This window comes from Oxyura jamaicensis, chromosome 5 (assembly GCF_011077185.1).
Source record: "Oxyura jamaicensis isolate SHBP4307 breed ruddy duck chromosome 5, BPBGC_Ojam_1.0, whole genome shotgun sequence".
NCBI classification, from domain to species: Eukaryota; Metazoa; Chordata; class Aves; order Anseriformes; family Anatidae; genus Oxyura; species Oxyura jamaicensis.
In genome coordinates, this window is record NC_048897.1 from 17,985,436 (window position 1) to 18,001,172 (window position 15,737).

The following is a 15,737-nucleotide window of genomic DNA, read 5'->3' on the forward strand; positions in this document are numbered from 1 at the left end:
TTTTGTTGTTGTTGTTTGTTTGTTTGTTTGTTTGTTTTCTACAGTTGTGCATTTTCTTTGCTTTGACTACATGTTTATCCTTTGAGTATGACAAATTGTTTTCAAAACTTCACAAGTGGTTAGGAACCCTAATGCACATAGGCCAATCAGAATTTCTCAAGTATAATCACTGTGTGAGAGAGTATCTAAGAGCTGTAAAATGCTACTCGGTGTTTTTGTGGAAAGCATGACCATTATATTTGATCTTTGCTTCTGTTCCTCCTCCAACATGAAGTTTATTAATGAACTGATTGTTATCTAGGCACGTTGTCTTCTAGGGTTTTAAAGCAATGTTTTGGGTCCAACTGTCAGCTATACTATGCACTGGAATAAGCATCTTTGCTTCTACCTTAGGTAACTAAATAGCAACGTTGGCCAGGAAAAAAATATTTCTTGGTGGGTATCCACTACCCTCTAGAAATGTTAGTGAAGTCTCCCTGAACATTTCATGTTTATTAGAGAAAAGTTTTTCCAGGATGCTGTTATTCACCTCTTGTACATTCAGTGATACAGGTTATTTTCATAAGGCCTTCAATCTTTCTGTTAGCATACTGTTTTTCATTAGGTAGAATCTCACCCAGTAATGTTCTTGCTAGATGAAATCTGAGTCTTGTGGAGAGATTGAAATTAAGTTTTAAATTAAATCTGTCAAATTGTCTCAACGCCCATAGAGTGTGATAGGACTCCAAATGTACATGCATTACTTCTGTATACATTAGCTGACAGGTCTATTAACATTTTTTCTCGTCCTTATTACACAATGCCCAGTGGAATCTAAAATCTCTTCTGCTGAGGCTTTATGTAAGATAACACTACTCTCTCACATGTGATTTTAGCAGTGGTGCCATGTGAGATTTTCCCCACGAACTTTGCTTTTAGGAACAGAACTAAGTGAAAACACTAAGAAAACATTTTTTGTTTCTTTCATATCAAAAGTATTTTGCAACCACCAGTATGGGTGAAAAATATTTATGCTACAGTCTAGGACTTGGTTGAATCCCATCTTTTTTTTGGTCGATGCCTGGGCATTTAGGATTATGCCTTTATATCAAGGAAGTATGAAGGACTTGGTTTTATTTATGTCTGAAAACAATGAATGCAGGATGGGGAGAGCACGCTGATGATGCCTGCTTACAGAGGATTGATTTTCTTTCAGTTTGTAAGCAATAATGTTGAGCTTTTTCATCATTCAGTAAGCCAAAAGGAAATGGAAGAAGGATAGAGTATTGGCTAAATTAAGATTTGAGATGCATTAGAAACAAGGATCAGGGTTGAATTTGCTGAAGGTACTTTTTTTTTTTTTTTAATCTGTAGATGAAGTATGTTGCTAAAACTACCACAGTGAAGCTTCATAGAGATCTGAAGAATAATAAAAGCAATAAATCATGATGGCAATGCAAATGCTAATTCCATATCTAAGAACACACATTCCTCACATTGTGGTTGTGAATTGCACCAAGCTGATCTGCTCTGTGTGTTGGGGAGGCTGGAAGCTGGTTGGATCCCTACATCTTCAGCCATGTGGACAGAAGGGCCAGCAGCATCTCTAAGTATGTCATTCTGGAGGAGAAAGTGTGCAGCTGCAGGGCTTCCATGCTGTTCTCTCAGCTGGTCCCATCTCTTCAAGTCTGGCAGGTGGGATGGAAGCAGCCATATATTCTCGGGTGTTATTGTACTCTTGCTCCTTTATGAGTCCTTCCTGACTTGGGGTTCATGACCCAGGGGATAAGGCAGTATTCCAGTATGTGTCATAAATGAGAATTGCATCCTTCAGCTCTCTTCTTATTTTTGGAACCAAAGTCAAGCTAACAGTATGGAAGGCTCTGAAAAACAACATAAATTTTATTTTCTGTTCTCGGTACCAGTGTGTTTTAAGTCTGATGAGTGACCGCAGGCTGCCACACAGGAGAATTCCCCTAGGAGGCCATGTTTATGCCACCCAACTGCTTCATCCAGGCACAGCACCATCCCCAGATCCCTTTTCTTAGTGCTGTTTCTTTGTGGTAACCTGGACGTGCTGGCTGCTTTCCTGCTTAGTAGAAGCTATGAGCTTCTTCTCCTGAATTACCCCTCGTGTTGGACAGTTACCAGGGCTTTGGGCCTCAACAGTTTTATAGCATAGGAAATCTTCATGGCCAAGCTCTTGTGAGGTATCCTGACCTCTAGAGGATCTCCCCTGAGAAAATCAGGAGAGACTCGGAAACAGAAAAGACAACAAAATTCAATTTACGTAGTAGGGAAAAAGGCACATGGCAGGGAGACAGAAAGTGATTCTGGGAAGAGGAATTTCTCCTGGTCTGGTGTTACATGAGCAGAAGGGAGCTGACTGGCCCTGCATACCCAGGATTTCACCCTGGGGAACTTGCACCAGATGTCCCAGAAGCCAGGATCCTCCCTGGCTTAAGTGGAAGTGTACTGGAGGCAGCCTGTTTTGCTGCACTTCCCAGGCCAGGTTGTTACAGTTCAGACAATTTGGATAAACATCTGGGACTGTATTTTCTTCTTCAAATAAAATTTGAAATGGACCAATGCCTGCCTGGGCAGTGGAGTTCCCTGCCACTGAAGTTCTTGTGAATCCTTAAGTGCCTCAGGCAGGAAAGAGGCACCCAGGCTGAGAGTGCAGGGCAGCGTTTGCAGCCTGGGAGAGGGCAGCTAAGCCAAAAGAAGCGTTTTGTTCATTTGGCCTAATGCAATCAGGACAGTCATTGCTCTGGAGCACATTGGGGCAGCTCACCTTGGAAAGTTGTGCTTTTGTTGTCTGTGATTGTCTTTGATACTCATTTGAGGTTTTGGTGGTTTTCCTTCAGTTGAAGTTGTGTTTACTCAGTCCAAGGATATTCAGAGCTCCTCATTACGGTGCCCGAAGCTAAAACCATGTCCGAGTGGCAGCACATATTATGTGATGAGCTCTCTCACTTGAAATACAGTGTTTGGCTAAAACTTGCACACTGGAACAATTTCCAGACTGATCATATGTTGCTATAAACTATGTGGATAGGATAGATTCAGGACCTAGAAAACGTGGATAATTTAATCTCCTGCCATGAGCAGCTGGTGAATGCTTCCTGCTTACGGGCAAGAAGTACTGGAATGTGAAGGTGAAATCATGTGGAGGTAGAAGAGAACATCACAGCCACAGCACGTGCCTTTGTTCTGGTTTTATGAGGGGGGACAGAACTGACCCCACTGGACATTCAAGGACAAGGACAACAGAGCTGTTATGTATTGATAGTTCTGCTGCATGTCTGTCTCCATGCATGATTTTGGACTAAAGCAATGGAATGTTATATGTTTTTCAAGTAATTGCTCAAGGAAACAGGGGCAGAAATAGGACGAGAACTCATGAATTCTGATTCCCAGGTCCTGGCATTGTACTCTGTGAAAAAGTCCTTTATGTATGTACAAGTTTTTAGAAGAAAGAACTGAAGCCAGACAGATAAAGCAGAGCTTGACATTCAGAGACTGTTCTCATTCCTGGACTTGTCCACTCCCCCGTTTCTCCTCCATTCCTAAAAGATTCTTGGTTTTCATTTCTATCTCCTCCTCTTGTTTGTTTTCCTTCCATTTCTTTCCCTTACAAGTATTGAATGTCTCCTCTGGGAGTCAGCCCAGCCACATGTGCGTGCAATGGTGGTTTATTTTTATTGGAGTCATTGCCTGTGACTGTTGTTCATTACTATAGGAAGAACTGCACTAACAAACTGTGCATTTTTTTTTTTTTTTTCTGTTGTAAAAAGTCCTGTTTTGTACATAGCTACCGAGAGCATCTACTGCCATTGTTAAGAAGCTGAGAGTTTGGAGCTTGGATTCTGCTGCTGCCTCCTGAACGTCCTGTTGTGTCTGGTGTTGCAAAGCAGAATTTCAGCTTCTCTCAGCTTTCTTGCACATTGTCTCTTTGAACCAACTTTTCAACTATCCGTCCATTCCTCTGCAACCTGAGCAACTGAATTGGCCTCTGCATTTGGAAGAACTCAGGGCTGTGCAAAGCTATTGTGGTCACTGACTGCTGTTATGGCTTATGTTAAAGGGTAGAGCCAGAGCAACACCAAACAAGGCCTGCCTGACATAAAATGCCTGATCCAGAAAAGACAAATCAAAAGTACTGTAACATGCTTTTATCTCACTTGACTTCAGTTTTCTCTTGACACTGGATAAGTAATCTGTAGCCTCATCTCCTTTTCCTTTTATTCTGTAGTTATCACACTTTTTTATGCCACCATGGGCAGCACCACCATGTCCCAAATTGAAGGTCGTGTAATGAATTCCTGGTACTTCTTTCAGATTAATCTGTGCTGTAAATAATAAAATGATCGGTAGTTAAATTAGGAACACATGCTTAGCATAAACATGTCAGAGCTCAGAGATGTAAGCAGCTCAATTGATTTCACATAAAAAATACAACAACATAAAATCAATGATTATTAATTAACTACTTCTGAGGTCAGGGTGGAGTACAGTGAGGGAAGATAACTGATTTGCCTCGGCTTACCCAAAAACATAGGACCTTACCGTAAAAGTTAATGCTAAGACAAAACAAACAGACAAGAAGTGATTTATCTGAGGTTTGGCTAATATTGCATAGGTCCATGATTTGTGGTCCATGATTTTTGTTTTAAAGATTTCAGAATCTCTGCTTCCTACTAGCAGTGATGCCTGAATCTTAAAATCAAAAGTAATCTGAATTTGGTGAGAAGGTTTGATCTAATTGATATTATTTTACTTTTGTTAAAATAAGTGTCGTGCTGCCACTTCAGGTCTGAGACTTCTTTGTGTTCTTCTTCCCACGCTGAATCCACCTCGTGTTTTCCTTCAGGCTTTTGAAGGCTTTCCCTTCACTAACTCTCTTACTCAAATCATTGTCTGCTGTTGCTGCTTCCCCTGCAAAACTTTGTTAAACGCATCTGCATTTCTTCCTTCCTACTCCCTCTGCCACCCCTTTTTTCTTAAGACGAGAGGCAAGGACTACTCGACTTTTCAGTCTTAGCAATGTTTTTTAATACATGGAATTTGTATGCATCACACTAAAGGAAAATATACAGATGTGCTGCTGCATTTGGGGGGCTGAGACAACAGCAGGACGGTCAACTGCCTTTTGAGTCTGTTCATTTTGGAGTTGTTTCCAGATGTGTGCTAATGGACATTTTCAGGATATACACACAAACTCTGCTTACCTACTTCTCTGCGCTAATTGGTTTGGATTTATGGAATGCCTCTCATAAAGCGTCTCTAGCTGCCATTGCTGCTTTTCTATAAAATAGTAGAAAGGAAACTCCCTCCTAAACAGTTTCCTCTGGACAGGATTTTCTTGTGGGGGAAGGAGAGAGACAATCCATTTAGGTTGCTCTATAAAGAGTTTTATTGAGTTGTGGCCCATTAACCTGGCCTTGATGAAAACCTTTTCAAACAACTGGACTTCAGGGAGCCACAACTCTCAAGTGCTGTGCATGGCCCACAAGAAATGATGGTTTCCTAAGAAATCGTTTTAATCCATATTGTATTTTTTTCCTAACGTTTGCAGAAGTTGTAGGGACTCCCCAGCTATGCCCTGTACTGGGGCTCATTCATAGCCCCATCTCTAATTGTTTGCTCCCTAGTGCTCAGGGCATCTTAACCTTTCACCGTTCTCAATTCACTGAGTTTGTTTTTACCTGGCAGAATATACGTGTGGGGTTTAGATGATTAGGAGGGTTGAAGGATGACTGTATATATCTGCTTTCCCTCGACCTGTCTGTTTTTCCTCTATTCCCAGTCGTGGTACAGCCCGCCCAGTCTGGGGCCTTTCCTACTGACAAGGAAAGAAGCCAAGAGGAAGCCTCCAGCTGGTGCATAGCATTCAGCTGTGGATGGTACTGCTGGGGTGGCTGAGCTTTCATCAGCTTGAAAGGAGAAAGTCTGTGTACAGAGAGCTTCTCCTTGCAAGGGGATTTAGAGGAAGATGTGAACCAGGGGATAATCATTTCCATAGGAAAATAGAAGTCCCTGATCAAGTCAAAATCTGCAGTGAGTTCCCTGTGAAGGTGATGTGATTTGATAAGGTCTTATTGAGATCCTAGCACTTGGTATATGCTGTATGATCTTTAGGAATATAATTAATTTCTTAACTTCAATTTACCCAAATACATGCTGTGGATATTTTTACCCCACTGTTGTAAAACCTTTTTAAAATCTACTGATAAAGTACCATACACAAAATCTTGTTATTCCAAAAATCATTCATAGTAATGGAGGAGATCAGTAAATTGTTTATGAATACATCCTAAGGCCATGGACATAATTGTAGGTTACCTACAATTACTTCTTTTTACCAGCACACTGGAAATGAATTAGGGCCACTTTTTGTTTTTGTGACAGGGAACAATTATCTCCCAAGGTAAGTCAGATCCTGTTATGGGACTGAGGTCTTGGAGAGCTCCAGGGCCTTATGAGCCTTTCTAGTGTTTGGTGAAGCCTGGCAGAAAACACAACCATTTTTTTTCTCCCACCTTGTAAAAAAGACATCCCGTTGCCGTGAAGGTTTTTTTCTGTGTGGAGAGGGAGTAGGGAACAGCTGCTGTGTGAAGCCTGGACGCTGCTGCAAAGTTTGTGCTTGGAGGGAGCTCTTGACTCTCCTCAGGCACTTTCTGGTGGGCTGGAGGCGACAAAACCTGTGGAATTAGAGCTGCTCCTGGGAACTGGGTCACAAGTCCTGTGCAAAAGCACTGATGAACTACAGAATAAGGACCGCTGCTTTCACTTCTAGAACAGATCGCATTCCTGCACATAGGGCCCAAGAAGACCCAGCAGGGAGGGGAGGAAAAACAGTCATGAGGTCTGCTGGGATATCTGATGCAAAATCAACTTTGTTGTTTTCCTAACAGGCTTTTTCCTGGGCTCTGCAGCTGAAAAAACAACCCTTCTAATCTACAATAAGAAGGGAAATTCTGGCATGAAGATTGTCCACCCAGACATTTTGGCACAATTAGGGGAAAAAATTGTTTAGCTTAACACTGATTTTATTAGTGCCCGAGTCTAACTGAACCTGTAGATGTACTCTTTTCCCTGCTGAATGACAGCATTGATGGTACAGGTTTCTCTGTCAGTTCCCAGCTATGCTTTTCCGTGCTACTGCAGTATAACTTATGTTCTTTGAAATATACTGACTGTTAGCACTGATCGTTTACCGCAATAGGACAACAATATAAATTAGCAGAAACTCCCAGCAAACCCACGTTGTTTCACAAAGGCCAGAAGTAATTTTGTTATTCATTACAATTGTTAGTGCATTAGAAGTCTCTTGTCATTTTTATAATCTCCAGGAGTACAAATGATGAGATAAGGTAAATCTATCAGAAAAGGAAATCTAAGGAAAACAAACAAATTAAAGAATCTGATATAGTTTGAAAGAAGTTTCAAATGGTTTCTCTGGTGTTCTTCAGCCATTGCTGAGAACCTTTTCCTTGTTAATAGTCTCATTAAAATATGGGCAAGAAACTGTATATCTTCCCAGTGTAAACAGAAATGACATTAAATGTTAATACAGCAGATTTTATCAAATGTTACATTAAGAGTCTTTGTTTGTTAAAATCATTATGTTTCCATGATGGAAATAGCAATTTTTTTTTAACCATCTGAGAGTTCATAGCTCAGTCAAAATCATCATCATCATCATTTTACTTCATCACTTGGTAGTTTATCTTCCTGGCATTTTGATAACTAATTTGATACAAGATCCTGTCATCCCTCTCCCCTCCCTCCCCCCCCCCTTTTTTTTTTAGGTAGGACCCTGGCTTAATTTCTGGTTATCAGACTACTTCTGAAACTCCATCCAATATATTTTCCAATTCATCACTTTCTTTGCTATTGACAGGGGATGTTGTCCCAGTAATTAGTATTTTCTGCTGGGCTTTTGCAATCAATTTCTGTGATTCATCTCTTCCATAAAGCTTCCATAAACAATAAACTTTATTAATAAAAAAGCTTTCCCTAATTAAAAAAAAAAAAAAAAAAAAACTTTAACGTACATTTTTTCTGCTGTCATCATCAATTCTCTCTAAGGCTTTTGTTTCTCAACTATTCTGCCTGTCTCCCATTTATCTTCCTTTATCTAATCTAATGGCATCTATCCAGTTTCTATTCACTTTTCATCAAGGTGATATATTTTCTGTCCCATAGTACCTTTGTGTTCCTAACATGCCTCATGACAGAAATCATTTTTCAGTTGTTTAATGTTTATTTTACGTTGCTGTCATATGATAAATAATTATTACAGGCCTTCTGATGGGGAAATACAATGTTAGAAAGGAAGAAAGGAAACTAAAATTTGACCACTTTGTAAGTTTAGGACTTCAAAAAGCTTAAAATAGCTTTGACTTTTACATCTCTCATCCATCTCTATCATTCCAACTAGTAGTATCTATAATAGTAGGACAGCAGCATAAGAACAACTGCACCTGGTATTTATATTACATTCCAGAAGCTCATGGATAGCCCAGATCAGGAAGACTCAATACCATTTCATCATTTTTGTATGTTTATTTCTATTCATTTCATCATTTAAGAAATTTCAGTATTGGGCTATTATTTCCCATCACTGTTTACGCAGCTTAAATTACATGCTGCTTTTGGTGAGACTTCAACTGAAAAAAAAATCTTTTTGTAATAAATAATAATAAATATGATACAAATAAACAATAAAAAATGTCAAAAGAAGTGTTAATAGGAAATATTTCTGGTGAGGCCAAGATTTCATCTTTGATTCCTTTATTAAATAGTGCTTATCATAAGAGGTATGTCTTTCATATGTCTGGGTAGGAGACAAAGCAATGAATTCTTCTACATATGTCAGGAACAGCTTAGGATTGTATGTTCCTTTATTTTCCTGAAGCAAAAAGAAAATCTTTCCGTTATGTTGGAATGAAAATTTAGGTTCTTAATCAAAGTTTGGGAAAGTAAGGTTGTGGAAACAGGTTTCTGACTCAGCATGCTATACGAGTAGCCTCCTTATAAAGAACTTAGATTCAGGCCCCCGTTCGGACAATGGACCTTTCTGTACTCTCTCCAGATTTTGGCCATGGCTGATTTAGAATTGGAACAAGACAAATGGTTAAATAATGTGAGTTTTACAAATGCTTCCGAGATATCCTGGAAGCCTCCTCAGGTGGTTGCTTGGATTCTTAGGGGGAGGAGCAGTGTTCTTCAGAAGACAGAGGCAAGGTGGCTTTCAATCATAACTGTTGTATTTGAAAGCCAGCAGCTTTTTTCTCCTTTAATTGACTGCGAAGATCCCTAGTTGCATGTGGACCTTTCAAGAGACATTGTTAGCCTGTATTCTTCCAACTCTGTCCATTCTCTCAGTGTAGAAGATGAATTGGCAGGGCTTTAGTGTTCAGTATGCACGCAGGATTTGAAGAGACTTCATAGGTTATGGAGCGAATTGCAGGCACTGTTTCTTACTCCCTTTCATAAATATTTCAATCTGAATCCTAAAACAAAGATTCTTTTTTCTTCTTTGAGTTGAAGGCTCATGTTTACTGGTGGTTAAAAACTTTCAAATTTCCAGCCAAAATGTTTTTGTGGCTTCACGTTTGTTTTTGTGCCAGAGTTGTCTTTCAGTTTGAGTAGCTCTTCTCTTTGTTTCCTGCTCCATTCTCTCACATCCCCTCTCCCACTCACTGACACACACAGACAGCAGTCAGCCTTTGCTTTTGCTAGATTCACTAAGATAATGCTTGTTAGTGGCCTTTCACTTGAGTGCTCTGTTCTCCTTGTCAGCATGCAGCCTATCTCTTGTAGCTTGAGTTCACGAGTGACCTGTACCATATCTGGTATTCCAGAGTAAAGCGTACTAGTGGCTTCTACAGAAATGCCAGTGTTTTTGCCAGGTTTATGTGGTAGCGCACTGTACAGTTGGATTTGCCATTGTCCTGGCTACATCATGTTATGGGTTAGTGAGCTTCTCGGGTACTAATATATCTGGGAAGTACTTTCTTTTCAATAACTGGCTGTTTCCCCTTTTGCCTTATAGCTTTCCTGCTGATTTTCATTTCTTCATTAACAATTACCATTTCACAGTGTTAAAAGCTTTACAGCATCCGTGTTTCATTTTACCCAGTTTTCCAAGTCTTCAATTATTCTTCCCTGCAACATTTCTTCTAAAGCCCTGCAATATACTTTATCAGTTTTTATCAGGCCTCAACTCACCAGTTTACATCTTTTTTCTCATCCATTTGAGGTTTGTTTTTGCTGCTTCTCAGTTCTGTTGCATCATCTTCAATTTCATAGGTGTATGACAAATACTAGCTATCAGACCTCAGTTTATATGCTGATTCTTACGTTTTTTCCTCAATAGTTATCATCTGTTTTCTCCCAGATGTGCCAAGTTCCTCGGGTTTTCTTTCCACTCAGTTGTTGTTTCTGCATCTATACGATTGTTCCCATTATCAGCCTTGATTTTCCTCTTCTTCAGCATCCTCATGCTTGTTGAAAACTGATGTCTTCACTCATTTCCAGAAAGTTTAATCACTGTCCTTGTCTAATTTCACTATAACTCCCAATTTTAATTTCCTTTTTGATATTGCTAATATTCTTTCCAAGCTCAACAGGACCTCGATTTTTGGCAATTCACTTCTTGGCCCCCAAAACACCTTTTTTTTTTTTTTTTTTTTTCTAATCTGTTTTTCCTTCTGTATTTCCTAAATTCCTGGAATATGCTTAAGAACCTACTGTGCATTGGCTATTCCATCCAGAGAATGATTTGCAGTGACCTTTTATAGTTTTTTTTTTTTTTCTCTTTGGTCAGAACACAAATGTAAATATATATTTCCTTTTTTTAATTTATGTTAATGTGGAGTTTGGTGTTATTAAAAAAAAAAAAAAATCTGTGTACTCTACCTGGTTGTGAAATAATGCAGTCATACTTAAGGTTATTTTTCGCAGTACGCAAACATTCAAAGTAAAGCATTACTTTTGAATATCATGAGCTACTTCTTTCTAAAAAGAAAGCTAATTCTGAGCCTCAGATGTAACTGTGGAGCAGCCTTTCAGAGAGGTCCTGTGATGTGCTGCTGAAAGGATGTGATTTATTATGTTTTTTCATTGCTATACTTAGTTATGCACATATTGTAACTACATAAAAATGCAGTAACAGAATGTACATAGGGTTATTTGAATGTCTAGCTGTTTGCACGTACAACTGTGCCTAGTGCATATTCATATATAGGTTAATATTTATGTGCACAGCACTGCACAGATTGCCAAAAATCTGACCTTAGACATCAGGTTTGTAACTGTTTTCACTTTGGGCCAATCTGATTCAACATCCAGCTGTTGTGGGAGACTGTAGCTGAGCACAGTTTTCCCACCCCATCCTCTCGGTCACGTTCTCAGAGATCAGTGCCGCATTGGCACTGCAGGACTGCTAAGCACAAGGAGGCACTCTGTTGTCTCCCTTCAGATTCTCCATCCTACTCTGTAAGTGAGACGGGCTGTCTGTCTGTCTGGGAATAATGACAGGAAAGGGAATTCTGGTTTTGTCAAGGTGCATCGCAGGCACATGATGTGACGCTTCTCCTTCCTCCAGAAGTTTGTTAGAAAGAAGAATAGAGGAAGAAGAATTAGCATTCAACAGGGGAAAGTGCTTAGCATGGCAGTTTTCCTACTTGGAGTAGTTCACAAAGGTTATATCACATCCTGGGATGGTTTTGCCAGCTTCATAAGGAAAACATTGACATTTGGACTGGTCTGATGTTCTCTGTCTGTATTCATGTTCTTCGTGTGCCTTCCTTTATTTTTTACTGTCTGAAGAAGAAAGAGTATATTTGGTTTAAATTCTGAAAACCATACAACTGTTAGCTAGCTGTGGGTACATGTGGTTTATAATGATTATGTTTAAAGCCCAGGTATGAGGACTTTGTTTCTTCAGTCTGCATCAGAATCAGATGAGAAAGTCACAAGAAATCTCAGCATGATGGTGTCTGCAGACTACAAACACAAATGAAACCTGCCTACTATAGAGATATCTTTAACATTTAAAGCTCTACGGGAAAGTTACACATGCCTTGATTCAGCAGCAGAATTTGCTGCCAAATCCTGTTATTACATAAGTATACTTCAGAGCCCAAACTTCTGGTGCTTGATATTGTTAATCTTACATGTAGGAATAAATGTTCCAGCTCTGTATATCTATACAGTGATTCAGTACTGTCTGACTTTTCAGGGAAAAGTTTTGGTGAATATGGACTTCCTCATTTTTCTGAGGTCTCTCTTGACTTTTATATAACACTGTTCACTGTTTTCCTGCTGATCATTAGACACCTCCAACAAAACTCATATATAACAGCCTTTAGGTGTGCTAGACTGTTGGGTGGAATTAGGGCATGACATTTGGAAGTAATGGAAATAATTCACTCAATTTGAAGTCATCAGGTGCTATTGGTGCTCCACACCTCTAAAACTAAGATCTTTGTCTGTAGTTCTAGGAAGTCTGGATTTGGATGCAACTGCTGGAGGTTGCGTATCTTGGGCTGAAGGGGTGTAGTAGCTGACAAGGCCTCGGAAATGTAAGCGCTGAGATGCGTGCTGGTTGTAAAATACGCTGCTGGGTGAGGCCTTACTGCTGAGGTTAAATGAAATCAATACACCGAAGCAAAGGAAATAGGCAGGCCTGCTGGATTTCCTGAGCAGCTGAGGTGGGCTCTGTGACATGGCTGTGCTGAAAGCAGAACCCTGAAAAGGATCAGAGCGTGCGGTGGGGGAGCAGCCTGGCCAAATGGTGCCCTTAGGGCCTGTCAGGACGGGAAGGCTCTTCCACAGCGCTGCTGGGAGAACTGGTCTTCAGTTCCCTGGGGATGTGGGGATCACTAAACCGGTGTTTGTGCTGATCACGCTCTTGGCAGAGCTTATTAAATCTATCATTAAAATGTCACTTTCATGTAGGTGATAGAATGAGGGCCAGTTTGTGGCAAACTGTGACAGAACAGTCCTCCTCAATCAGCAAAAATCAGGCAGGCAAACAGTAAAGCCAGGCACAATCATGTAATTTGGGCTGGCACTGTCGGTTCCACATCCTAACCTTGCTAAGAAGTCCATTTCTATGTGTCCAGAGCTCTGCTGTAGTTCATCTTCAGTAGTGGGTGGTTTCCTCCATAGTAGAGCCAGAGAGCTTCAAGTATTTCTGAACCGGCCATAGAGGGCCAGCATACCCAAATGCCAAGCTAAATCTGATTGCACTGTAAAACCCTCAGGGAATTTCAGTTCCTATTTTGAAACTCTGAAGACAGGATTCTCAAAACTTGACTCGGTCACAGACCCTTTTTCAAAAGAGGGTATCCAGATCACTGCAATGCCACGTTATCTTCCCTGGTGTGGTGACCCACAGGTGGATCATACTGCTTTTGGGCAGCAGGAACATGGTGGAATTCTTGGGGAAGGCAAGGGGATGCATCTGTAGAATTGCTAATTGTGATTAAAATTACATTACACAGCAGCGGTTACAGTTTGCTCAAAATTGTCTCCTGCCTGAACCAGCAAGAATGATCAGGCTAACAGAATGCCAATAAGACAAGCAAAACGTTGTTTTTATGATGGTTGGTCTTTTATTACCTGAGAATCCTTTTTAAATTGCAGCATGAGCTCTACATTCCTGTGAGAAGATCTCTACTTAGAAGTGACAGGGTTAGATCAATAGCAACCTTGTTATTTCTACGTTATGCTTTAATGCTTCTGGAAGTTAAACCTAGTGAGATTGTTCTACAGATTTGAGCTCTGATCAGTATATGATAGAGATATGTACTTATACATTGTTTGTTTGTTTTGCAGATCCTGGTTGCAAAATCCCCTGTTGCTCCATTTTCCGCTTTTTTCTACACCATTGAGAAATCGGGCTTGGTTCTTCAAGGTAGGATCAGAACATTGATTACTTTGCTTTTACAAATAGTGTTTTAAGCAGGCTGAAGGCAGGTAACTGATGGTTGTTGAAATGGCGCTGTTTTTAACTAATTAAAAACAAAAACAAAACAAAAAATACACACACATTTGAACAGTCTAGTTGACAAGGGCAGCCTTCTGCTGCTTTTCCTGTCTCACCTTGGGTAATACTAAATTAGTTGCTGCATATTCCCATGGATTTAAGAATAGGCCCTGAAATTATTACGTCCCCCTGTTGTCATTCAAAGTAAGTTGAATGGTTCTGGCATTGTTCCTATGGGAGAAATTTTTTCAGGAGGAGCATACCTGTCTATCATTAGTAGCATGTTCTAACAAATAGTTTCTCTTTAGCAAATGGCTCAGCATCAATAAAATAAGGGAAATTAATATCTGTCCCCTATTTCTGTGATCACTTTAATGTGAATGCTACAGGGCCCTAAATAATCCTAAAGTTCTCTGTGGTGTGGGATATTGTACTGAAAAGATGGGTAATAATACTATGACGGCAGGACACTAGGGCTCTTTGTGTCCATCTCCTAAAATATGTGTTTTAGAACCATTGTTAAAGAGGGAAATGCAGCTCTTCATTTCTTTTCCCTATTTATCCCAGTAAATATTCCTTTAATCTATCTACTTTTTGACAGATATTCTTAGATCAACTGTGTTTAGTTCATCTGTGTTGATATGTAGTCATGCTCTTGATTGGTGCAGCAGTATAGCAGATTTTTTGTTCAGAGGATGCTCTCTAATATGTAGTCATGGCATTAAGAAAGCTGAGTATTGCTGTTTCTCAGGTTCCAGTGATTAGCAATCACTGATTGCTAATATAAAAATGCTACAGACATTTTAAGGTATGTGAACAGTTTTCTTCCTTCTGATTGCTCATTTCCCACCTACAAACAGGCAGGACCAGATCAGCAATGTATTTACATTTACTGATGACTAGATAAGTTTAAAATACTGGCAATACATAATTTAAGAAAACAAAAGAAAAGGAACAAATTTTTTTCTTCTTCCATTTGACGCATCTACATAATGATAATGTGAGGGTCCATTGGGTGTTTCCTAAACCTTTGGATATTACACCCAGTGTATTCTTAGATGGCATTCTGGGACTTCAGTCTGCCTTATTTGGTACTGGCAATTTTAAACAGGCTACATGTACTAGCAACATTTTTTTATTAGTTTAAACTGAGATGGCTTGCAAGAGTTGCTCTGGACATATTTTGATTAAGGACAGGGTATAAGACATGCCACTTCTCTATCTCAATTTACTTCTGAGTTGCAGAGATGTTTCTGGTCATTATTTAAAAAGTAGACAACTTCCTGCTCTGTCTTCAGGCACTAATATAGTGACACTTTGGGAAGGAAAGACTTCCTACTTCAGAAACTGGGATCAGAGAGGATCTTTATTTGTTTCAAATCTTTTCAGTAAGCTGGGAAAATAACTTTCTAAGGACTGAACCCTACCTTTAAAGAGCAGATTGGCCTCATAACGTGTACTGATGATGGCAAGGCTTTCTGATAGTACAATGCTTGATAGCACTGTATTAGCAATATGGCAGTTACTCTTTTCTCTGTATCCATATGTTTCTGGGGTGTACATTCACCATATTTCTAAAATCAGCGTGGATTTCTCTAAGTGAGCATTATCTTGCCATCAGGCATTCTTTGTATATTTGGAAAGCAGCTTGGAGCTTTTCTCTGTGTAAGCTTTTTCTTAGTTTATGACTATGCTGTTATATTTAGATATTTTTTCCAAGATGGATAGTAAGCAAGGGCATAGTTCCCCTGAT

General features: G+C 39.7%; 1 protein-coding gene across 4 annotated transcripts in view; it reads left to right on the forward strand.

The window, feature by feature from the left end:
* Positions 1–15,737, forward strand: part of RAD51B (RAD51 paralog B) — a 412,254-nt gene that overhangs the window by 276,348 nt on the left and 120,169 nt on the right. For all 4 annotated transcript variants that reach the window (XM_035327969.1, XM_035327967.1, XM_035327968.1 and 1 more), the window contains one exon: positions 13,834–13,912. In XM_035327969.1, the coding sequence (XP_035183860.1) occupies positions 13,834–13,912 (79 nt within the window). The remainder of the gene's footprint in view (positions 1–13,833; positions 13,913–15,737) is intronic.